The sequence below is a fragment of the Haemaphysalis longicornis genome, unplaced genomic scaffold (assembly GCF_048455015.1).
Source record: "Haemaphysalis longicornis isolate Haplotype H1 unplaced genomic scaffold, Haemaphysalis longicornis Haplotype H1 scaffold_7, whole genome shotgun sequence".
Lineage (NCBI taxonomy): Eukaryota > Metazoa > Arthropoda > Arachnida > Ixodida > Ixodidae > Haemaphysalis > Haemaphysalis longicornis.
Genome location: NW_027526422.1, coordinates 105,057,708 through 105,083,851, shown reverse-complemented (window position 1 = coordinate 105,083,851; position 26,144 = coordinate 105,057,708). Strand labels below are relative to the sequence as shown.

General features: G+C 50.5%; 1 protein-coding gene across 3 annotated transcripts in view; it reads left to right on the top strand.

Annotated features, from left to right (window-relative positions):
* The window catches only part of LOC144146767 (unconventional myosin-XVIIIa-like), a 198,370-nt gene that overhangs the window by 26,369 nt on the left and 145,857 nt on the right, over positions 1 to 26,144 (top strand). For all 3 annotated transcript variants that reach the window (XM_077678699.1, XM_077678696.1, XM_077678697.1), the window contains exon 2: positions 24,738 to 25,777. In XM_077678699.1, the coding sequence (XP_077534825.1) occupies positions 24,806 to 25,777 (972 nt within the window). In that variant the 5' untranslated portion in view covers positions 24,738 to 24,805. The remainder of the gene's footprint in view (positions 1 to 24,737; positions 25,778 to 26,144) is intronic.

Here is a 26,144-nt window from a genome sequence, read left to right as displayed (position 1 = left end):
TTAGTCGAACCGGGAAAGGGATTGCTAGATGCACCAAACTGGGATGTGGCGCGAAAGTCTGTCACTGTAAGTACTGCACGCATATTCACGAGGCCCGGACGAAGGCGACAAACGAAAACCCCGCTAAAGATTTCGGGCGTGGTCGTACTGGTTCCACACCTTCCTCACCAGGTACTCCACAGCGTACATGTAGATTCAACTCTCCAGTTTCAACGATCGTTTGAGCGACCGTGCGTGCGTGCGTGCGTGCGTGCGTGCGCGCGCGCGTGTGTGTGTGTGTGGGGGGGGGGGGTATGTGCGCGTTTCACCGTACTGGGCGGAAATCGAAGTTTATCCGCGTTTTCCCAACATTGTCGTCGCCGTCATCACCATCGTCATCACCATCGTCACATGACTACCCACTTCTATCGCGAGTCTCCTGAGTCCACCCTTAGCCTACGAATATTCTTAGTTCATCCCTCGATCGAGTTTTTGATCTTCTCCTATTTGTTTAGCGAGACCCCAGGTCTCTGCCTTTACATATCAATGGCAAGGGGTAGTGTCCATCGCGCTAGAGACGAGGTAACACACGCTGCCTAGCTGGTCATCAGATAAATAAGGGCGTAAATATGCGCTTAAGCATGCGCGCGTTATACGGGGGCCACTTCAGCGTCTGCATAGTGATAGCAATAACTCGCATGCGTTGTTGTGATCGCGCTGTGCCTCGTATCTGGGCCGTTCCCATGCATCGCTTGCTCAGTCGGTCGCGGTCGCGTGAGCCCCGCGCATTCGGAGCCCGTTAGCTCACGCGTCTGCCGGAGCGCTAAATATATGCGCGCCCGGAGTCCTGCGTAATTGTTTGGGAAGCGTATATAAATGGGGGCGTGTACGGCTAGCGGGCCTGCGGTGAGCGATCACACAGCCCCGTCTATACGCGGAAGCTCTGTAGGCGTTGTAAGTTTGCCGGCGGGGCCCGAAGAGTACGGATGTAGGAAACGTTCTTTTTCTGAACGGCTAGGCTTGCGTGAAACGAGGGTATAACTGGAAAGCCAAAACTAGTGGACTTGTTTTTGCATTTACCAGTAATAGCTCGTCCTGTTCATTGACCCCATCCCTTCTGCAGGGACAGCGAAACAGTGGCTGTTCCACATGTCTCCTCTCTATCACTGATATATATATATATATATATATATATATATATATATATATATATATATATATATATATATATATATATATATATATATATATATATATATATATATATATATATATGGTACTCTGAAGAAAGGAACTCCTCTTCCGGAAACGCCAGTAAACTTATTTTTATCTACGTGTTTCTCGTGTGTCTCTGTCTATACTAACCTTATTTTTTCGCGCTCTGTGCGAGTTTTTATCTTTCCAGACTATATATATATATATATATATATATATATATATATATATATATATATATATATATATATATATATATATATATATATACAGTCGAATCCACTTATAACGATACCGCTTATAACAATATATCGGATATAACGATGGACAACGATTGCACCGTCCAATTTTGTATGCTTTCTATGGTAAAATAACCCGCTTATTACGATGCTCCCGAGCTGCGATATCGGATATAGCGATTGAATCCGCTTACCGCGCGCGCCGAAAATGCGAAAATGCGTCACGAGGAGGAAGCAGGCGAGGAGGAAGCGATCCCAGGGGAGGCCACGGAAGCACCCGACGATGAAGGGGTGCCACAGTTATGGTCGGCGCTTCACGAAGGCGCGTCGGGTCTCGACAATTTTCTCCATGCCGACGATGGTGTGGAAACGTCCGAGTGCCTCAGTGACGAGGCGATCGTTGCGAGTGTGCGTGGTGCAGCGGACAGCGGTGAGAGCGACGACGACGACGACGCGGCTGAGCAGCCTACCCAGGTACCGTCATCGCACGAGGCCCAACGAATGATACAGTCCCTACGGGACTTCATTTTCGCGAAGGACCTCCCGCTCAGCTATGTGGAGCAATTAGATGGTCTCGAAAAAGATGTGCGTCAGCTTCGCGTGAAGCAGTCAAAGCTGACTGACTATGGCTTTTCTGCAAACGAGTAGTTGCACTACCTCACTTGCATGCTAATAAAATGTTTTGATCTCTCTTGTGGCTTTTTTTTCTCGACCCGCTTATAACGATTATCGGTTATAACGATGGGATTTTCTTGGAACTTGGATATTGTTATAAGTGGACTAGACTGTATATATATATATGTGTGTGTGTGTGTGTGTGTGTGTGTGTGTGTGTGTGTGTGTGTGTCCGCAATGTTTGTGGTCAGTGAAGGAAGTTTGTTCACATTTTTCAAGTACGGGGAAATCGGAGGAAACTCCATTGTCTTTGGCATTCCACCAAAGCGGCAATAGGTGTTGCCCTTACCTACAATTTGTACTAAGAGCGGTAACGCGCGTCGCATAATTCGCGCATCAGTGGTGGATGCCGTTCAGTTATTGGAGGTTGAGGCCCACCTGGTGGGATAATTTACGCTGTCCTATTGCGCGTACGGCTTTTACAATTGTTTGTCAAAGAATAATTTGATTGAACGCACTTTTATTGAAAGAAAAATAAAGAGGGCGAGAAGTCCCCTTGACATGACCGGAGGCCTCTGTGAGGAGTCATGTGGGTCAAAGAATAATTTGAAAATCTGGCGCAGGCACCGCGTGCCTTCTATACCCAGGTCGGGCGCGCTCACTTGTCCGATATCTAGAAATTACATAAATCGGATGCCGATGATGTTATGCTGGACAGCAGCACTCGCATATCAGGAAGGCCTCTTTGAACACAAGTGGCAATCTTTCACCAGAGCAGGATCTCTAGTATGCCATCTAAACCTCCCATTCAGGAAAAAAGGCCGTCGTCTTGCAGTGAACACAAATATGCTTGCTGCTGATGAATAACCACAGACTCCACATAAAAAAAACGAAGAGAAAAAAAAAAACGCCCCGAAACTGTGCGCCGTGATGGGCATTCCTTCCTCCCGAAAATTCGCCCATATATATATATATATATATATATATATATATATATATATATATATATATATATATATATATATATATATATATATATAGAAACAAAGTTTTCCTGGACGCCGGTGGAATATACACAAAAAATTGTTTCGACCACGGTAAAAAAAGGACAGATTTAATAACGTTTCGGCCGCGGGACCGGCCTTCGTCAGATACCAATGAGCTGACGAAGGCCGGTCCCTCGGCCGAAACGTTATTAAATCTGTCCTCTTTTTTTACCGTGGTCGAAATAATTTTTGTGTATATTGGCGGTGAGCGCGACCACGGGCGGCGCTGCGAAGCCCGCCTCCGTGACGTCGGCTTAGGGATTCTCGCATTTGTCGTCTGCTTCACTCGGGCTCGCTCTCACTGCTGTCTCTTTGCGCTCGGTTGACTTTTGATGCTTGTTTGCACCAGATTTTGCGTGTGCGAAACTTTTTATCATAATAATAGGCTTAAAATTGCCTACACTAGCTCAAGGCATGAGTAAAAATATAGTTTTCGATACCGCTACGGAGGAAACATAACCGGCGTCGCCCCATTCCTTGCGAAGGCAGTCCTGTGCGGAGCGCGAAGAGCCGGAGCTAGGCGTCCGCTTCTGTATTAAGCAATCTTTACAACAAGAAAACAGCCAGCTTCTAGTAACCAACAACAGTGAAAATACAAGCCCAAAACAAATTCCAGGCCTTCGGGGCTGTGGGCTCTGGCAGAAGGCATTACTATTCCCCGTAATCATATGTAAGGTAAAACAGTTGTTGCAACCTTGCCGAACGCTCGAAAGTACTGTATTCCATCACTTTTCGTTGTTATGGCACGAAATTATGCTGACATGCACTATGGGCTTCAAAACTGTAGGTTGAGTTCCAAATAACCCGCTGTATGTCTAGGCGCGTGCTGGTTTTATACCAAGCTTCTAACCAGAATAGAGATTTATTGATCAAAATGAGTCACGTCTGCATAAAGATACAGTAACACCATGTTTGTTCAGACCTGTAGGGATATTTCGGTACATTTCCCACAGCCATATCTTCCCAATATTCATATATTCGTCATAGGAAAACTGCACTCAAGAGGAGGAGGATGAGGCGGAGGAGGAGAAGACTATTTAACAGTGAAATCGGGCTGATTAGTGGGCCGGATCCTCAGTCCAGGACAAGACAGTAGGAGTGATTTTCTTCAATTCATAGAACACCATCCTGAGTAGACCAGGATTGGTTCTTTACCCCTGGAAGGGTTGGAAAGCAATAAAGAGCTGCTTGGAAATACTCGTCGGTTTCGATTCTTGTAATACATGCACGCATACTATTTATTGCGTTTTTTTATAAAGCCTTCAACACCGTAATCAAGTCATAACTGTTCGGGTTGAGTCAGTTCGTTATAATAACGATGGTTACGATAGAAATTGGGAGCACTAAAGCCGCCTTCGAGTATACTCTGGACAACGCTGTTTCGGGCGCGATCGCGGTGGCGTAGCAGAAAACTTCTCTTTGTATTTACACGTGAATAAACAACGCACGCTGCGAATATGTACCTTCTTCCACGCAGCCATAACGAAACCCAATTTGTGAAGAAGGGAACGTATACGCCATACAGCAAAATATCCACACGGTCTTTGTCAGCCTCCCGAACATCCGCAAACCTACTAATAAGACATTTGAGACGGTGCAGAAAAATTAATGCGTTGGGCACACACACGCACACAAAAACGTTCATCTGATAAAAGTCAACAACAACGAAAGAAATAGAAGACAGCCGCATTATTTCCTCCTGTGCGATACGCGTGTAGGGGCCCGCTGCTTGGTACGTAGCATTAGACTGTTGAGTCTTCATAAGAGCATCTAAAAAACACTTGAAGGAAGCCTACGCAGTTTGAATACTTATCGAGGAGATCTGAGCGCTGAACCTCTCGAATAAGCTAGAAAGGATGAGTTACACACGATCTTCTGGCCAATGCTTTGAAGAAAGTGGTTCTCTCTCTCTCTGTCCTCGTGTGTGGCTAACTTGTAAGGGATACAGCTTGAGATTATTCAGATGTGTCGGAAGCTGGCAAAAATAACTGAATTACTAGAAACACGCTTTGTAATGCACTATACCATCAAAGCGGCCGATTTATAGCACAGGCACTGCTGCCCTCACAAGCGGTGTGTAGCAGACGACAGCGGCGCGAATCCCTAAGCCGACGTCACAGCCAGGGGGCGCCACTCAAAGATCTCACCGCCAATATATACACAGACACTCTGTGTGTATATCAGGCACGGAAGAATATGTTTCCCTTTCGAAGAAAACAGCACGCTCAATGCCACTCGAGCAGCGGTGGGCGGCTTTTACCGGTCAGCTCGTTTATATTCTCTGTCGGAGGTCGCGATCTGAAGCTATCCATAATCGCCTTTCGACGTGCTGGTATGAGCGGGCGAGTTTTGCAGACCCCATATCGTGCTTTACGCACGTGCGGTGTGGACAGGAACCAGTCTGACGGCATATATGCATACCTGCACGAGCTCCGTTCGCCGACTTGGGACGTGGATGAGAGGGAGGAGGATATCAGCGGATAATGAAGGGGCCGAGGGACAACCAGTTCGCCTTTTCAAAACGCGCCGCTCGTTATCTCCCGTAACCATTCGGAAATTCGGGCCGAAGACTTAGAGCGAGTGTTGCTCTTTCGTTCACCTTTCCAGCCTTTTCCGTCCTTACTCGAGAGTTATAGCCAGCACGCTTTCTGCCCTTTTTCATCGCTTTGTCCGCAGGATATATATAACGTGTTGGCAGATACTCGCTTAATCTTCGGTAGTTCTTTCTTTTTTTCTTCACACCATTCTTTTGCCGATTCCTCCATGGGATGACTTCGCCGTCGGCAGCAAACAGGAAGCCACTGTTCGGCGAGGTTAAAAAATTGGCCGGCGATTACAATACTCCCTAATGCAATATTTAGGGTGCAGCAGCAGTGCGCTGAGGCAGCACTCACTCGTGGGCGCGATGTGCGTCTTAGGAAGGGACCGCGAACTGCTGCTTAAATTAAGCAAACGCACATCATTGCCACGAGCACGAACCCCCCCCCCCCCCCCCCTCACGTTTTCGCGAAGTGTCGCGCTGTCGAGCGCCTCGTGCGGGTACAGTATACTGCCCCCTCTCCACCCCCACCGCACGATTTCGGAGAGCGCTGGTTCGCGCCACCACGGTGAACCGCTCTCCCCTCCCAATTTCGTGACACTTTCCTCCTTTGCTTTCTTTCATCGTTCGCTTTCTTTCACTGTTCGGTCTTGCCATCGTTCACTCGGTTACGCCGACAACGCGGCTCAGCCCAGAGACGGCCGCTTAAGGGCTGCGCCCTAAAAAGTGCACAACAATGAGGAACGCAGACATGGGGCGCTCTGACTTCATGAGCGGAACACGCCCCGGCACCGTTTACGCTGATGGCGGTTTGGACTCGACATCGAATAAAGCCGGCCTATAGCGTTCGCCGCGAGCTCGACATGTAGGTGGCGACAGCGTCGCGCTGCTAGTGTGGATGCGCCGCTGAGCGGCCCGTAAGAATGCACACTGTGGGCGCGCTTCGTGCCTTTTTCTCGCCGTATGTGCGCACGGCAGCTGCAAACAAGAGTGGTATGCTGTAGTTCGGTTACTCAACGTTCAATGTATAGCATGGAAGCGGCAGTCAGTTTTCATTATTACGCCAAAAAACGCGACGACTCATCGGGAATCTCAGGATGGCCGTAATTGTGACAATGAACTTGTACGCTGCGGCTCCTAGCAAGCTCGATCTTTCCAGACTATGGCGTTGAGCCTTCAATAAAAGCATAAATAAAAACAAATCAGGAAGCCTCGATCTCTGAAATTCAGTTTACAACGGCAATCTCAATCGCTTTCACTGGTAGCATGACGCATTCTTGCATTTGTGGGATGCTCTGAAATGGTAACACTACTTAACTGCCCCGAAATTCTTTCTAAGAGCTTACGATATTTTTTGTGTGTTCAAAAGGCAACATAAAATTACTGAATTTTGATCAGCGCAGAGATATAAATGAAACCGCTCTAACGGGTCTTTTAAATGAAATTTTAGCGACTCGGAAGGAAGGTTTCATGAATAACGGTTTCGGATCACTTATTTGCGGCTTTCGTCGCAAGTGAACTTGCGAATTGAATTGTCAACGCACGCAGTACAATCAGCATCTCATGTTTAGCTAGGTTTTCGCAAAGTGACAAGCAGGTTTACAGTGTGAAAACCAAGCTTCTGGGACCTCACAGTGAGCACAAATTTTCTGTGACGGCTGCTCTGTTGACGATTTGCGTTCCTTTTAAAATCTAACAGGTGCCTGCAACAGCGAGATGTGTTTGCATTTTTGCGTATAAGGTCGCTTACGAACCCTAAAGACGGCAATAAATGAAGTTGCGCTGTTGCAGATGTAGTAAAACATTTCCTTTTTATTTCTCGTTGCAAATCAGCGTAACGGGTTCCCGGTAACTACTTTGTTTTGTAAACTGAATATCGCCATTGTCTTGGCATTTAATTCTTGAGGATTGGTTAAAAAATGAAATTCTGCGCATTTCATTTTTTTTTTCGGGAAGGGGGAGGGGGGGTCCTGCCAACGTTGCAAAAGCAGCGAGAAGAGAACGCATGTAACGCGCGCGAAAAGCCAAACTATGGTTATCAGTATTACTTACAATCGAAACTACACTAGGCGTCGTGTTCTGTAGCGGTGAAAAAGCAGTACACGTATTTTCCGAATTTATTAACCCCCCTTTGGTCCGAGATTGCCCAGAAATTGTGGGAAAAAGCAGTACACGTATACTTTACGAAATTATTAACCCCCCTTTGGTCCGAGATTGCCCAGAAATTGTGGGAAAAAGCAGTACACGTATACTTTACGAAATTATTAACCCCCCTTTGGTCCGAGATTGTCCAGAAATTGTGGGACGCCTTTTCCAAAATTGTATTGAAAGCAAGCATTGTGGGAAAAAAAAAAAAAAAAACAGTGAGTCATGGCACACACCCCACACACATGTGGGCAACAACGTGCATTATATTACGCGTTTTCTCCTCTTTCTTTAAACTTAGGTCCACCTTAAGAGGTTAAGACGTGACCAAATTAGGCGTTTGGTTATGCTGAATGAGACACGTTCCTGGGCAAGGTGATTCATGTCGGATTTGAAAATGATATATATGAAAAGGACACACGAAATGCCACATGACTGACGCAAACTCACAACTGCTTAATTTTACCGAAAAATTCCCCCTAAATACTCTTGCGCATCCATAGAAACGTATTTTAAATAATACGTAAAATTAGCAACTCGATACAGTTGAATAACTGTTTATTCCTCCTCCTGAGTATAACCAATGACTCCAAAAATGGTATTTATTTTAGAAAAGGTACGGGAAGGACACGATCACACAGGCGCTTGCGGGTGTAAAATACGTGTCCGGTAATGTATGGGCGATAGCGCACGGGTCGTGTGCAGTGTAAATGTTTTTCTTTGCTTCTTCTTTCTATAAGGACACAGCGCAATTTTACAAGGGTGTGGAATTTGCACGCGTATGCACAGGTCTTGTCGCTTCTTAACCGTTTCACGTACTAAACTTTTATCCTTTAAATAATCGCCACGCCACCTTCAAAAAGCACCCTTCGACGTTCCCGAAACTGCAGACGACTGCACTCAACAATAAGAAAAGTGCAATGTTTGGAAGCAATGTTTATAACACGTTTCACACTCAAGCGGTGACCACAGCGAGGATGTTTCGTGGAATTAAACCAGCGCATTAACCCGGAACGGCCGCTGATTATTGCGTTTCTAAAGGAAACGAGCACGCAGAGGTTACTATGTCATTGCTTACTGCCAAACGAGCACACATATTGGTTGTTTTGTCGTGTGCAGCACGCGTCTTGCGCCGCACGCAACGTGAAAAAGCAGACGACGCGAGAGCGCCATCCACACTAGGAGCGGTTCGTCCCGCCGCCGCCAGGGGCCGACTGTGTTCGCGCTCGGGGCGAATAGCGGCCGCGCATCCGACGTTCTGTACAATTTGAAGACATGTGCGCATATGCTACGCAGCCCTCGTCCACCCGCCTGTTGAACTTGAAGCAATCGCTATACTCGCTGCCTCAAAGTGAGCTTTCGGACCCCACACATTGAGACCGAATTCGGGTAGTCTATATGCCAGGACACCGCGCCAACTCGATCAACGGTGCAACGCACAACACGGCGAGCGAACTTATCGTGTCCGCTTCCACCGGGAGCCACCCGGCCAACCTTGACCCACTTGGAAGCCGTAAGACGAACAAGAACTGCGGGACCGACTCCATAGCTTCGTTCGATCCCGCCAACGACCATCCTTTATTAAAGACGATAGTCTTTCTTGGGCTACTTAAACCCAGAAATTTTGGTTTGTCTGTATGTCTGTCTGTCCGTCTGTCTGTCTGTCTGTGACTCAATTCAGCCACCCGGCCAAAGCAAAACAATGCCTGCGTAATAGTCTTATATAGTCACAGCTAAATCTACCCGTCTATGTCCGGTGTAATGTTCATACTTGTCAACATTGTTGAAGAAGAACAAGACATTACGCAAATATGAGACAACAAATCAATGCAGAAGTGATATTTGCAGTGTTCCTTTATAAAAATTCAAACATGCTTGACTTTTGCGAAATTAAATACTTCATCAACTGCAGAAAAAGAATTCACTCCGCCGTCGCCTGCTGTCGCCCGCGCCACTATAGCTTCTGGCGCCATTTTAAGAAAGCAACCGGCAACAGTTACGCAAGGTTCCACTAGATAGGTTCCACGTTCTGCTTGCAACGCACGTGGAGTAGGGAAACGCGGTTCTATAAACGTTGAAGTAGGGCGCCTCGATTAACGCGCGTCTTCGCCGTACGGCAGCGTTCGCATCGGGACACCCGGTTTGGAGCAGTGGAACGCGGGAAATTTAAAATGATTTAAGCAAACAATTGGCGTCTTTACCTTGGGAGGAGCGCGACGCAAGAGGAACAACATGAGAGGTGAGCGGTAAAGCGAAGGGAGGTATTTACTTCGCAAAAGCCGATAAAGACTATCATCTTTTGACGGCATTTGCAACGAAAGGAGCAGATACGCGGCCATTTTTTTTTTTTCTCGCTCGGCCGCTTTTTTCGCTTACTATCGTAAAAACCAACCCAACGAGCGTTCCTAACTAAATGAACGCGGGGGCTGCCGGCTATATATGCGCAGATTTTGCCTGAAATGTATCTGCAGTTTTCTTTGCGCTAAACAACGGGGAGATGTATGACAAGCACCAGCGGTTCACGAGGTTCGAACGAAACCTCCTGACGACGGTACATCAGGCTCTACTTGGGTCCGTTAGCATGCGCCGTCTGATTCCGGCAGTCGCATCGACCGTTAGGAAGCTGCGACGACAAGGCGAGCTTATAAAGTTCTCTGCACTTAAAAACACACAAGCAATATAGATTCTATAGCTGGCGCTCGTACAGGTGATTCGTGCACAGATATGCTGGATAACAGGTGCTTCTACCTCGACGTTGCGGCTGTTCTGGCTTTTGCTTTCTGCCTTGCTCGGATGAACATGGAGGATACAGTTCAAAATTGAACTTATATATACGGGGTTCTGAGGCGATAGGGAAAGAATTCGATACGATAGGCATGTCCGGTGCGCAGAACGGGAAATGTACTACAGCATTCTTGAAACCGCATGTTCATACTGTTCGATATAAGCAGTACTTCGAAATATCCGAGTTCGAAAGATGCTTTGGACTGTTTTGTGGTGTATCGATTCGCTTTGCGCATGCTATTCTTCTCCGTATCTTTACAACTATGCATATTGGCTGTTCGTAGTTATCGAGAGTTTGAGCATTGCGGCCAGCATGCGCTACACTACGGTCGGCGGATACCGGGATCCTACTGGGCAGGTGCTCATTCGTTTCGCGAGAAAGAGCGGCTCGCCTCGCAGAGCCCGCGCATTCATTCTGGTGAGGGGTGGCCCTATATGCTCTCTGTGGCCGCGCGCGCATGCGCAGGCGGGTCCCAATACCCGTCGACCCTAGCATAGCGCACGCTGGCCGCTATTCTAAAACTGTCTACTCTCTAATGAGACGATCTCGTACATGAAGAAGGGCTTGAAGATGAACGTTAAGATCTCTTACGAATACACTGCGAGTTGTGCACGCAGCAGTAACAGTCGCAGTTTCCATATTTTAAGCACCGTCCGCGGATGAAGTTTTAAAGAATTGAATTGAAGTTTAAACGGAGACGTGCTTTGCGATGCAAGCACGTCTCCCTTAAAATATTCAATTCTTTAAAACTTCATCCGCGGACGGTGCTTAAAATATGGAAACTGCGACTGTTACTGCTGCGTGCACAACTCGCAGTGTATTCGAACTCGGATATTTCGACTCCCGACTTGTATTTACGGGTTCGGAAAGACGGCAAGTAAAATCGAGAAGATTTAGCATTTTGGCAGCGTTGAAGCGCTCCGAGAGGCGGTTTCAAGCGAGAATTCGGCTCAAGTCTACAACAGAAGCTGTCCGCTGCTTCGACTAATTGAGCATGGACGAAAAATCAAACAGCGCGAGAAACCAAAGGACGAGTGATGGAGAAAACACCGCAGCGAAAACTTCAACTGAAAGTTTATGCCACCACGAGCGGGGAGAAAGGACAAATACTACGGAAAAAGAAACACATAAACATTTTGTTCCCCTTCCTGCTTCTCCAGCTCGTCCAAGGTTAATTGAGCAGCCCTGCGAGAAGAACTGCTTCAAGTGGCTGACCCAGCTGGGAAATATCTGTTGGCGCGCTGCGGGTTATCGGTCAAGTTGCCAGCTGTCGATACACGGGGCTGCGTGCACAGTGAGCTGAGGAAAAAAGAAACAAACAAACAAGCAAGCAAGTGGTGATTGCATATCTCGCTCAACCGTCATTTGCTTGCTCTTCGGCAGCGGCCTCTGTTCCCTCATGCGCAACCATAACATCCGTAGTTCACTTGGGCATGAACCAGCGCCGCCAGTACTTTTGGGTCTGCGTATTCGAAGCGTCGTTGTTACACGCGTTGCACAGTGGCTCTCCCGGCCGAGTGCCTCATATATGCCCTCTCACGGGAGGACGAGTGTTTTGGCGGGGGTAATATCCGAGCAACACGATGTATACTCAGCCTCGTGTTCTTTGGCAGCCGGCCAGGCAATTTTCCTGCGCTTTCCTCGTGCCGGCGAGCACTGTAGCGCGAATGACGCGCTCCCAAACACGCCCGAGATTATGACGAAGCGCGGCTCTTCGTATAGCCGCGGAAAAAGAACTGGAAGCACGGGGCGTCGATCGCTCGGCGTAAACACGGCTGGAGTGGTTGCACGACGAGGAGAAGGCGAAGACTGCGCGGGTGTCTCGGGCGGTGTGCAAACTGCCTGCTTCCTCGCAAAACCGCGCCGCTTTGACGTCGAAATGGCGCCGAACGTTAAGTTGGCGTCGGCATAGAGTTTCTCACTAGCTTATATTGAGAAACTCTATGGGCGTCGGGTGGTGAAAGCAGGCGTTCCTTGTGCTTCCCGTGGCCACAGCCAGGGTTGTTCCATGTTTTAAGTGCAGATTCCTCGGAGTTCCGTGCTGCGACCTGTATTAAAGGGACCACGAAGGCGAAACAGAACTATTGTTCAGTTTGAGAGAATACAGCGATGTGGCGAATTGGGCGAGTTGGAGTAATGCGGTCATGACGGTCAGCGCAGACGGAAACAGGACAGGAAGAAGAGAATTGACGGCCCAAGCGCCCTGGTAGCTCACTCAGCGACGTTTCTGCCGCGAAAGACGTTTATTTTATTTAAAGAAAAATATTGCGCAACTTCGAAATTTCGCGCTACGGTGACGTGATATAGGCAGGAGTGGCGTGTACGTATTATGGACCAGCACTAAAACATAGTTATCACTGTGCTAACTGCACGAATGATACGATCAAACCGAACTAGGGGCCGCCCCTACAATCGCCCATTCGTGTTTCGTGGGGAAGCCTTGTATGTCGGCGGCCGCCAATCGCACGACGATGATTCCGTGACGTCAAACCCAGCGATGATGTGGCCCGGGAGCCTCCACTGTTATGTTTTTTTATATCTTTGTTTGGGGTTTACCAAAGCAATGGGGACATATAGCAGCTTTTTTAATGAAGCAAACGTAATTTATCTTAATGGCATTTTTTATGCGAACGGTCGACAATCCGACGTTGCTGGCACACAGACGGCACATAAAATGGCTGACCGCTTAACAAATGAAGCACTGGGCAGTTGGGTTGGAAAGAAAGGGGCTGAAGTTTGGGCCTGGCCGGGTGGCATTCGAAGCGGGGACCTCGTGAATGAGAGACCTAAACCACGCATCGCCGAGACCACAAAGGGGAACCCAGGGTTACAGCGTAGTCGACTTAGTACCCTGCCGCCCTGATGGTGTGGGCACTTGTGGATTTCTCAACATCAATGGCCCTTATAGGGTTACCCTGAACAACTCCGTTAGTACCTAAATAAATGCAGTACCACAGGAAAACAGGCGATAGAAATTTCATCTCCCAGAAATGATCTCCCAGAAGTAATTTGATCTTACCGGTTGCAGGAGTTGAAATTAGGAAACCCGCAAAGTACGTCTCCGTTGAATATCGGCTTTGCTTTCCCATGCGAACGCGGGTATGTGCCAAGTCGTAGTAGCCAAGAGAAGAAGGCAAAAACGTAATAGGCAAAAGATGATACTAACAACGAGAGGACACAGTAAACGATGCTACACTGATGTTTTCGCAGTCACTACGTCGAAGTGAGCCTACGTGTCTTTGCAATTTCTTTGAGCGCATATATCGGCAAGCCTCGGTCGTACCACGCGAAGATCACGAGCCCCGCTCTGGTTAACACGCGAGGGCCGTAACGGTAAAACGCGGGATGAAAGCTCGCAGTACCGTGTTCAGCTGACGGCTCGCCAGAGATGTTCTTTCACCTACGCGAAGGCAAAATAAAACTTGGCGAAATATTCCTTCTTGTTACGCGGGGCGGGGGACGGGACGGGGGGGGGACCACGGGATCACTTCAATGAATGGGTGCTTGAACTTTGCCGCCGGAACAATCGCTTAGTGAAAGGAGGTCGCCTGATCGCCGCCTTAGTGGTACGGGTGCACTTTCGGAGGCAACGGACGCCGATAACGGAGAGTGTGGGTCGCTTCGGAAATGAGGTGTGCCCCTAAGCGCGATACAGCTGGTCTCCCCCTCTCCATCGTCGCCTCGATTCGCGCGTCAGCTCTGGGTGCCGCTCTGGTCGAGTACGGCCTTGTGCGGCCCTGCCGGAAACCAAGGTCCAAAACACCTCGAACGAACGATGTTTCAGGCCGTTCAGATACAATTTATTCAGGCGAAAGAACTCGCGTGTTTCACTGGAAGATGGCCTTGAACGGCCTTGACGTCGACACCACTGTAGAAAATGCACAAAAAATTACGTAGCCCAAAACAAGGCCGGTAGAGAACTAAAGAATGCCATCCGTGCATATCATCAGTGATTACCGAACTGATGTCCACTTTATTTTACGATTGATAGTATCGTAGTGATTAGTAAGCTGGGATTAAGGCGGATCAAGTTGGATTAGGATGAATGGATTAGCCGTGACGTCACTGCGCAACACATGGAATAAAGGCTTGTGTACAACGGCGTCGTCCAGGCTTGCGCGTGGGCTTGCGCCACGGGAGGAGCTCGCAAAAAATACCAAGGAAAAATAGCGAGCACACGTGGGCGTGTGCGTCTTCAGATCCGTCGAATATACGGCACTCGTTATGGTGTCGGGCAGCCGGCCGTAGAGGTCGGCAGCTTCCAGGGGGTGCACTGCACAGTCCCACAGGATGTGGGCCAGAGTTGCGCGATGTTGCCCGCACACACTACACACGTCACTGGCGTACACATCCGGGCACACGTGACTCGCGAGCGCCGGCGTGATCACTGACTGTGTTTGTAGTTGGCGTAGTAGCACTGCCTGCTGTCGTGTTAGTTCCGGGTGGGGCGCCGGAGCAACACCACCTTGGCCGGAGCGGTGCGCCGGCCGAGCCGGTACCACTCCAGCACCTCCCCGTACGTGAGGAGGGGCTCCGGGTCCCACTCCACGTCGTCGTTGTCGTCTTCGTCGTCGTCTTCATGTTGGCCTCCCTCTGTCGCGGAGCTCGGCAGTGGGGAAGAGACCGCCGCCGCGCGGTTGGTCAGTCCTCGCGCGGCTGCGTCCGCCGTCTCATTGCGGTTGGGGAGACCGTCGCCCACGTTGCCTCTGATGTTGGTGTGCGCCGGGAACTACCGAAGGTGGGTGGCCGGCACCGTTCCACTGATCACCGCACTGCACTTCACCGCACAAACTCTAGCCGTCCAGCAGCTCGAGGCTGCTCTCGCCAGGCAGAAGCGGAGCGAGTCGCAGACGGGGGGGGGGGGGGGGGGGGGGGGGGGGGGGGGAAGGGACGAACTCCCGAGTACCTTTCGCGCACCGCTCACGCCGACGCCGGCGGGGCCTAGTCCCGAAGACGTCGTGAACGTGGGTGGGATGTGGAGGCTCTGCGCATCCCGACCTCCCACTCCCTGCTGGCCATAAATAAAGTCTTTCTCTCTCTCTCTCTCTCTCTCTCTCTCTCTGCGTCTTCAGAGGCGCCCGGCCTCAGCCCGATCGACTGTCAAGAACACTGTCCAGCGTTCCTGGCGTGATCTCTGGCGTGCTGTTCTCCTTGACAGTTCACGTGCGTTCGCACCTGAAGTAGGGAGCACAAGCGCCGAATTCGGGAAGGCGGTTGCCGCGGGTTCGATCTAGCGCGTGCTAATGCGGTCCACTTTGGGAGATATTTGAAAGGCTGCGGACAGAACGATCTGCGCCTGCAAAGTCATGGAAAACTTTCAGCGGCAAGTTCAGAAGTACATGTGAGGTGTGACAAGCGGGTCTCCGACGAAGGGAGAGGGCGGCCAGCTCTGCTGTTTCTCCAGCCTTGCACCACGACTGCAAGCTGCGCCATTTCTTTTTTTTTTTTTTTCATTTGCGGTGGCAGATATCAAACAAACATTTATTTTGAGTTAACAGAGCACCGTGGTTTCAGTTGTGTATTGATGTTTTCACTCAAATATGCTTTGTGTTTTCTTTTTCCTCCGCGATATTGGCAAGCATATGAACGTTGCCAGCATATTTAGTAGTTCGGAAAAGTTTTACCTTATATAAACCTCTCGTTCAAGTATTCCTTTATCTTTTGGCCTGAAGGCTGAATCGAGAGACAGGCAGACAGCAAACAGACAGACCAAAACTTTCTGTTTTAAGTAGCCCAAGAAAGACTATTGTCCTTAAAGCAGGATTTAACGTAAGGGGATTTCGCGAGCGCTTGAAACTGTCGGGCAAACGCTTCGCGCACGATACTGTTTTGTAGACGGTGGCGTTGCAGTGCGAATTGGCGCGTATCATCTGCGCAGCTGCTGGGAATGGAACCGGTGATTTATTAGCGACACTGTCAGTTAGCTGCTCGTCTGGTGCGGCAGGGTTTCGGGTCTGCGCCGGATAAGTCCGCAGCTGCGGGGAGACGCATCTATCCAAGGCAGCAGCTGTCAGGATACGTGCGAGTGACTTTGGTTCTTTTTTTTTTTGTCTTTCACTAAACTAGGACGCGGAATTCGTGGTGTTTAGTGCATGTTTCGTGTATTCCCGCGAAATTCGAATGCTCAAGCGGCGTCCCGTTTCTATTTTGTTCTTTTTGCCACGCGTCACGAGAGTGCAGGGTTCTGACCCCTCGTCGAAAAACGGAGCGCACGTGCCATGCTACGTAGAGTACCTGTATATACAGTGTAATCTCATTGATACGTTTTTCACGGGAACAGAATAACAAAAAAAGTATCATGCGAAAATCTTTATCATCCAAAGAGGTTAAAAAGATTCTGCAGAAATTCAGAGAATTATAATGCCTAGCATTCTTATGCCGCTTGTCTTGAGTGTGAGTTTTTACAATTAAATTTCTTGTTTTTTCTAAATTCTGTCCGACTAATTATCTCTCCCTTTACGCTATTATAACGATTCAAAGTGGAACATTCGCGAAATCTGCATTATCGTGGAAATGCAGGGCGTTACACGTTTCGCCATTTTCCGTATTTTTTGTATCTTCCTTATTTTTTAGTCTTTGAAAATTTTGCGCGACCATGCAGTTACCTTCATTTACGCTATTATAGCGACTACAGGTGGAACTTCCGCGATATCTGAATTTTTGTGGAAATTCAGGGCTGCGGGGGTAATCGGTACTCGGCAGGGCTGTGAGGGTACTCGGGAAAAGAATTAATGCTACGCATTAAAAGGTGGGGAATATGCATTCTCCGTCAGCAACTCGCCTTTGTATGAACAACATTGAAGTAGCTGGTCAAGTTGTGCTGCACTTTCTCCTTTTCAACGTCCAGGAGCAAATTGTTTTGAGACGAAAGAAATTCCTGCAGCTTCAACGAGTGGGGCAATGCTGAAGAAACAGCAGAGCTGGCGGGCCCCTGTCCCTTCGTTGGAGACGCGGCTGTTGCACCTCACATGCACTTATGAACCTACCGCTGAAAGTTCTCCATGACTTGCAGGCGCGGATCGTTCTGTCCGCAGGCTTTCACATCTCTCTCAAAGTGAACCGCGTGAGCACGCGCTATAGAACCGGCGGCAACCGGCTTCGCGAACTCGGCGTCTGACGCGCGACCTGGTCTATGCTCCCCACTTCATGCACGAACGCACGTGAACTGGCGAGTAGAAGAGCACACGAAAGATCACGCCACAAACGCTATAGGCGCTGTTCTCGACGGTCGAGTTGGACGAGGCCGGGCTTTGCTCACCGGGAGCACGCTCACGTGCGCTCGGTATTTTTCCTTGGTATTTTTTTTTGCGAGCTCCTCACGTGGCGCAAGCGCACGCGCAAGCCTGGACGACGCCAGGCGCCCCTTACGAGGCACACGCTCGCGTGCGCTCGGTATTTTCCTTTTGTATTCTTTTGGGAACGTCAACGGACCAAGCTCAAACTTAATTTAAACAGCTTTAAAAAAGAAGCTGCCGGTATTTTTGCTTCGAATTGATGCTGTTTTGTACGTCAATCCGTGTAGTGCCTTTAATCGGTGAAGCTAACCGCCAAAGCTTCGAACTCTTCAATACCCCAGGAGAGCGCGAGTTTGTCAACTTTGTCGCGTATAGGACTGACCCGTCGACGATCACTCTTGCCTCTAACTTCCTTGACCCATGTAAGCATGGATGTCTTTCATTTGCTCTTCTTTGGCACCTCGCGTTTGTTTCAATCAGGAGCCGAAACCTGGCAGATTCTTTCGAAGTTCCTCTTGCTGATCGACAATAGTGTTTCCCACCCCGCTACGGCCGTGAGTTAGTACCCGAGAGTCGTTCATAATCGTTCATTAATGCAGCGTACGGTCTGTCCGACGTAGCATTTTCCGCATTTACGTCGGACAGACCGGACGCTGCAATAATGAACGATTGAGAGAGCATCACGGAGTGTTAAATTCATTGGCAGGGGGAGGACATTTGGCAGCAGCTAGATCACTGCCGGCGGTGCTCTTGCGCGCCTGACTTTCAGGGAACACACGTCCTGCGCAGCTTTAGGACGCAACTGCAAAGAGGTGTTCTGTATTATCAAGGAAAATGACGAATGCTTGAGCACACCGTCTCTGGCTTTGCACACAAAAGAAAAAGCCGATCTACAGCCTCAATCACATTTTCTGTGAAAGCTGCGCCTTCCGTATCTTTTTTAGCGTTTATGCGCAAAGCCTTAGTTGATGTCTAGCGCTCGTCCCGTGTCACTGTCTCTTCTTCTGTCCACGTCTAGTGCGGTTTTTACCATGCCGAAGTGGCATCACCAACGAGCCCAAATTTCTGCGTTGAATAGCCTGCTTATTTATAGCCAGTAGCAGAAGTCATCTGATAGAATTGGTGAACTTGTCGCAAAAATCAATATTTTAGCCATAATTTTGGAATTATGGATTTTAATGTCATACACAAGTCGCCATGTGGATTGGCAAAAACTTTTTAGTCGTGAGGTGGAGTGGGAAAAGTGCTGCACTTTACAGAGTTGAATAAGTCATAGAATTTTGTTGCTACCAGTGAATGTTAGTATCAAACAAGCAGAAGTTACTAAGTGCACGGTCTTGACTAGTAACGATGGCATTTAGGGTCCATTCTTAGTGGCAGAACCAACGTTTCGTTCTGCGAGGTTAGTAAAGTAAAGGAGTTAGCAAATACAACCCGTTACTGCCTTTTAGTAGCCTTTTGGCTGAGAGTGAGTGTCACTGACGCGTCTAAATTTCACTCCGAGGGATTTGTATGAAGTATGGATAAGTACCGCGTGCTAAGATTTCAACACTGGTCTTTCACGAAGATCAAGATCGGCCCGCGAAACTTCCTAAGGCACGAACCACTCCGACTAGCCCTACCAGGATGACACGAAGCCCCGTCGAGAACCGCCACGAGTCACGAAGTTCTCGGGGTGGGATGACCCCTTTCCGGCGACCTTGCTCGTAACAGACACCGCGCGCACAGCAAACACGCGTCGCGGGGTTGGATATCACGTGATTCTTTCGCCCTTAGAGCGTTCTGTTGCTGCGCGCTTGCTCGTTTGACACCCGAGACCTGCGAGTGGGGCCACACATGTCATTGCGAAATCACTCTGTGCCCGGTTTGGAAGGCGTGGTGGCGGCGTCGGCGGCGGCTCGCGAAACGTTCGGTCAGAGTCGAAAATGATTAACCTGCCAAGCTGCGTGTTCAGTGGTCGTCGAATATCCAAACCGTCCTGCGGCGGCCGGCCGGTTCTTTTTATCTTTTGGCTCCCCCGCCGCGCCACCGCATGTCGGCCCCCGCGGGCAGCCTCAGCAGGAATTCCAGGAAGCGATGGTCACGCCGCTGTGTTGGACCACTGCTTGGGGAGGTACCAAGTAGCAATCTAAGCTGCGTGCTGAAAAAAAAAAAAAAAAAAAAGAAAGAAAAGGCTAAACGCGGAAGCTTTGACGTCTGGATCGCCTGGCGAGACACTGGCCGGCTTTGGATTTCCTTATCGGTGTGTCGTAATCGGTTATGGCGTGTTCGCGCCGTCAGATAAATGTGTAACGGCGGGTCATCAGGGAGAATTTATGTGCGCAGATTGGGCTCGCGATTGGGTCGAGTGCTGTGCCAATATTTGCGAGCGTGCGGCTGTCTGCGCGAGTTTCCGTCTTAATAGCGTTTAAATGTTGCGCGCTGCCGCGTTTTCCCCCCTACTGCGGCGCCGCCGACAGGAGCCTGTGGTTTTTTATCACTTTGCGCATCTGTGGCTGCATATCGGCTGTTATTTCAATGCGAGGCGCTCTTTGCTACTAATCCCCGATTTGAATGAAAGGCCTGGCTTTGTGGTTTCCTCCCGCATGGGCTACTTTGCCTGTAAACGTCGCACCACAGCGGTGAAGCAAGTGATTAAGCGTTCTAGAATGAATGCGTAACATTCTTTGGCTACTATATCTGAATGTATGTTGCGGTCCCGTTGTGGTGTCATCATGTAAACTTTCTGTTGGGCGGTATTCCCTCTCGCAATAATCGCACTCTATGTGGAGAATGCAAAAAATGAAACGGCAGGGATGGACCGATGCGCCTTTTACAATTTTGACTTTGAAGCGACCGTAGATTACTGGCACGGCACTCGAAGCACTATAGGTGACAACTGGTTGGGAAATTGCCACTCGTTCCTGGAAGCCCTGTAGCCTTCAGTGCAGGCAGGTTTAATAAGATGCGCACACCAGCGGCCCATGTTTAGTGCGCGGTGTTCATGGCAGAGCCACAATGTACACCAATGCGGACTTTTACGTAACCGATTGGACCGTACGTCGCGGTTGCAATGGAATCCCCCGAAAAGAAATACTGGGTACGCCGCTGATTAGCTGCTTCCGGCTTTTTTGGTAGTTCATACCGTGCTGCTGCTGTTTACACATTGCTGCCGACTAAAGCGCCGTCTACCACGGCCACGGTGGCGGACGAGAGCAGTGTGGAGGGGCAATTCACTGCCGACGGCCTTCGATCCCGGCGGCGACTTTCCATTTCGTCAGCAGTGCAAAAGCGGCCCTTCCCTCCCGGCGCAAAGCATCGATTGGTCACGGCGGTAGGCCGCACGCCTAACGCAATCGAAAACATACCGAACCACGGTTATTTACGAAAAAAGAAAGTGTGCAACTTGGTTTAGACCATCTTTGCACAGAAACAAACCGTACGTGAAAAAAACAGACGCGCAGGATTGTGGGGTCCGAACCCAGACCGCCAGGAACTAGATTTTTCCTCAACGCCACGATGTTCTAACGGCGGGACCTCTTTAACAGTAGTAAACAAAAAGAAAGAAAAAATAACGACCGTATGTTAATCCGAACCCGTCCATTATACGGCGCGCCTCATAGCAGAGGTGTACGCTTCATCGCTTTAAACCTCCAAAATTTCAATTTTTGTAAATAATGTCATTTGTGTTTAAAGCTTAAATCAGTTGATGGCGCTAAGTGCTTTTACTTCTGTATCGTATACGAAACGGAATGACGCGCCTCGGCGGCAATTCTGTGCTCGGAGGGAGCGCACATTTGCAAAATATGTTCAGGACTGTCACCCACTAACAAACGGGCCAACCGGTACTACTGCACGAGAGTATACGCGACACAGCGGTCTCCGTGTCCAGTTCTCCGAGGCATCCGCCGGTATTATCTTATCCATAGGGAGGCGCTGGCTCTGTGCTCCTGCGGCTTGTTTTATCGACGCGCACTGCCCATAAACTGCTCCAGAGTAAAGCAAAAGGGGGGGGGGGGGGTATAGTTGCCCCGGAATCGCAAAGCATGCGGCAGTGTTTGCCTAACACGAGGTCGCGTAAATACGGGTTTAGCAACGTCACGTTATCTTCGCCACTGTTACCTTGAATGGCTGGCAACGTTGGGATTCTCGCTTACAGCCAAATGGCTGCTATTTCTGGCAGTTAGCGAGTTACGGGGTCTATGGATGCGATTCCTCACTACCCCTGCGGGCAAGTGAAGACCCCGGACGTTCAGGGGATTGTGATGTCAAGATATATAGGGAACGCGACTGTGCGGACTGTAATCACGGCGGCGAGTTTCACCACGAAGGAGTTTATTGCCAGTCGTGAACGCGTCTGTATCCATGGTGCCTAAAGCCTGTTCCGCAGCGCTAGGACGAGCTCTTTGAAAGATCTAGTTACTGGTGTATCAGCACGCTTTTAAAGCAAAGCTTTATATGGATAGGCGAAAGGGACATCGGGTGGTCCAGTGTTCGCACAAAACTGCTCCGACGCAACCCTATGCGCATGCGCGAAAAGAATAACACGTGGGACAGGAACGGGAGACAAATTGGCTGGGTTGGCGTAGCTGCACTTTTGCATCTACCGTCACTGGTGAGCGGGAACGGCGCGTCGGAGGGAGCGAAGGAGTCTTCCTCGCAGTAAAGTACGCGCGCAGAGAGCTTCTGCGTGAAGAACAGCTCAGCGACAACGGGGGCAGGGGCGGACGGCGGGGCGGGGGGAACCCGCCGTTACAACTTCGCTGGTTAGCCATCTGTACGGAGTGCATGGCCGTATTTTTAAAGCGAAGCTTTTTAACCTCTACTCCCCCCCCCCTTCCCCCTTCCAAGGGTTCTGTCGTGACCGTTGGTGTCAACAAATAAAAGAAGTTATTGGCATTGCCAGGAATCGAACTTGGAGCGAATACAGAAACTGAGCGTTGTGTTACCGATTGAGCTACAAGCCCACGCGGAGACGGGGGAAACAGACGGTGCACTCATCGAGCACATCTGCTGGTTTACCCCCTGCGTTCTCGTTGAATGCCACGTGATAGCGTCACGCGACCTCTCGCGCCGCTGTGCACTCCGCCCACGGCGCATAAAGCGGCCGTGTGCGCGCTTGCGCATGCACTAGGAGTTCATAAATATTAAAGGAAACTAACAACGCATGACACCTCACTTCTCCTTCGTCACTGCCGCCGCCGACGGAGGCGACGAGACCGGCGGCAGAGACGGAGGAGAAGTGAGATCGTCTAAAAGCGGGTTTCAGCTTCCTTTCATTTTATATGAAAAAAGAGTTTCCACTCATGTGCTTTACCAACCACCATTCATGTATCATGCATTGATTTGACCTCAGCAAAGAATATCTCTTTGTAGTAAGAAAGGGGGTGGGTAAATGCATTTCACTTGTCTCTGTTTTCACTCTTCGTTTCTGTTTTCAGCGGCACTGTTGTCTCTGTTTTCAGCGGCAATGTCGCCGCTGTCTCTTGAGAGCTAGGGTGAGGTCTTTTGGGAAGCCTATGCTGTACCGACCATGCCAGGCCTGCGGGATGTCCTCCTTGCGTTCTTCGATCTGCGTGCTTTAGTGAGGAAGCAGATCATGGCGACGTCGTACGTGCGAGCGTTTTTGTTTGGAGGTTGGCATGCGCCGCATATGTACTGTGGCTAAATGCATCGCGTGTATACTGACCGGAACGGTGCAATATAGGGACGGGAAAATGAGAAACCGACTCTGGCAAAGCTTAATACCTTACCTGCTGTGACTCAGTTGTCGTAACACCCGGCACATTTCAGGCTCCCGAGTAGCACCACAAAGTCGTACCACTGCCATCCTCTTGGAAGACAGCGTGTGCGTCATGGATGGCTGTCCTTTATTATAAAAGCGGCAAGCGTGATTTTTGACTTCGGCGCCGCCAGACGGAGTGCACTGAACTGAGCAGTGCTGCTTGTTTTGGATCGTAAGGGGAGCCACCCGATGCACCGTGCAGCGTTGCAGCTCGCCGTGCAAGAGTTCGTTGTTTGCTCTCGTTTCGAAGCAAACAACGGCGAGTCAGCGGGCTTGTGTATACATTTATTCACCGCACAGCGTGCATGGGTTGCATACACGGGAAGGGAACTTCAAGCCCCCGCTGCCCGGTCTGACGTGGATCAACGTGACACCGTTTATAATCAAGCGCGAGGAGAGCATCCGGCATTATGCCAAAAAAATATTTAGCGTAGTTGGCAGCGCGCGTGACGTCGGTGTCGAGATGATGACGCTGGATGGACTCGTAAGCCCGTGTCCGATCGAGCGAAGTCCGCCGAGTTGCTTACTCGCGTTGGTCCTCGCCTTCAGGACACGTGGTCACGCTTTCGGGCCACTCCGCGGTGTATAGACAGACAAAGAACTTTATTAAAGGTCCTGGGGGACTATCCTGCATGGCCTCTAGGGGTCTCCATCAGGTAGTCGCTAGCCACACCCGCGCAGGAGGTGAGATACCTTGGTCTTCCGCCCTCTCGCAGGCCCTCTGAACATATACAAACTCTGTCCGTGGGCATCGTTCGAGACATGTTGGCGTTGAGCACTGTTGACGTCTCGTGTGTTCTCGTTGTAGTGTAGAACACCGCTGGAATGGCGGCAAGGCCCACCGGTTGCTCTGGGGATGTAACCGTCACATTCGGCTAGCTGCACCCAGGAAGACGTGCAAGTGCACGCGTTTGCAGAGATTTACTAGCACGCTTAAATGATCCGAAGGGATCGATGGTTGACGAGCGCTATCCATGTAATAAATGTTAGGGGCCTCTTAGTGCTTGATTGCGTAAAACCTTTTATCGAAATGTTTTCCGTTCAACGAGCGTGGTTCCGGATCACTCCCGGTTATACGTTCCTGCTTGCTGCATTGCCATTGAAATTACTCACGTGACGCAAAATTTTCATATTGCCTTGTCGCTAAAGAAGGCTTTGTTTCTGTTTCTTTTCAGGTAGCCCATCGGGGCTTGGCTGAGCTCTAGAGTAAGACGGGGTACCGGGGCTCCCAGCAGCAGCGGCCATGTTTCCCTGGAAGAAGGCCAAGGACAAGGAGGACAAGTCCAAGCGGCGAGGCGAGGACAAGAAGTCCTCGGGCAAGCTGTCCGGCAGCGACGTCCGGCGCCGCAACCTGGTCATCTCGGGCCCCATGCCGGCCAGGGGCAGCGGTCTCGTCTCGCCGCTGGCCGAGGAGGAAGACTTCTCCGACCACAGCGGCGGCGGCGGCACCCTGCCCGGAGACGCGTCCGCGCCGCACCACGACGGCTCGACGTCCGCGCACAACAACGGCGGCAGCGGCAAGAAGCCCCCGCCGGTGCCGCCCAAGAAGCCCGCCGTGGCGCGGACTCTGAGCGTGCCCAAGTCGAAGCCCCCGGACCGGCCGACACCGCGATCGACGAGTCTGTCGGCTCAGCCTCTGGCCGACGCCTTCAAGAGCGCCGTGCGCAACGGACACCCAACAGAGGTCGAGTACGGCGAACTCCAGCAGCGCTTCGCGGCCAACCGGAGGGCGGCGGCGACGGGCCCGGGCCAGAAGGTCCGCAACTGGCCGCTCCCGCCCATCGGCACGGCGGCGCGGTGTCCGCAGCCTCGCGTGCTCAGCGTGGCTCGGCAGCCGTCGGGCGACTTCGGCTTTTCGCTGCGCCGCTCGGCGCTCTCGGACGGCCTGGCAGGCGAGGAGCGGCGGCGGACGCTGATGTTCGCCGAGCCCAGCACCCTGCCGTCGGCGTCGGGGCAGCACAGCACGGGCCTGCTGCCGGGCGACCGGCTGTTGGAGGTGAACGGCGTGAGCGTGGACGAGCGCTCGCGGGAGGAGGTGATCGAGCTGGTGCGGTCGTCGGGCGACCGCGTGCTGCTCAAGGTGCAGCCGCTACCCGAGCTGTGCGAGATCGTGTCGCGCGTGGCCGGCGCGGCGGCGCTGCAGCCGACGGCCACGTTGGGCGTCGGCAACCGCACCCTCTCGAGGACGGGCAGCAGGAGGCACAAGGCGCTCGGGGTGCGTCCTGGACGGGTTCACACAAAAATATGTCGCGTTTAAAAAATAGGTCTTGTATTCTTTGTCCTAGCTAGTGACAATCAGTTTGGAGATTTAGACATATGAATCCGTTCTGAAGCCTTCTACATGGGTAACTGCAACATGGACACGTGAATTTCGCTTGCCTGGGGGGCCTGGCTCTTGGTTTGCGCATTTAGGGCGGACCTCCCATGTTTCAGAGCCACCTATAAATTTTGCAGTATCTTCCAAAAAGGCATACATGGAAATTTTGCAGAAATTCACGAACGGTTGTTCAAACCACTTCTGAAGGCACCTGTATGTACAGGTTTCACAGAAACCAGGAGTTATGTGGAGATACATAGTTGAG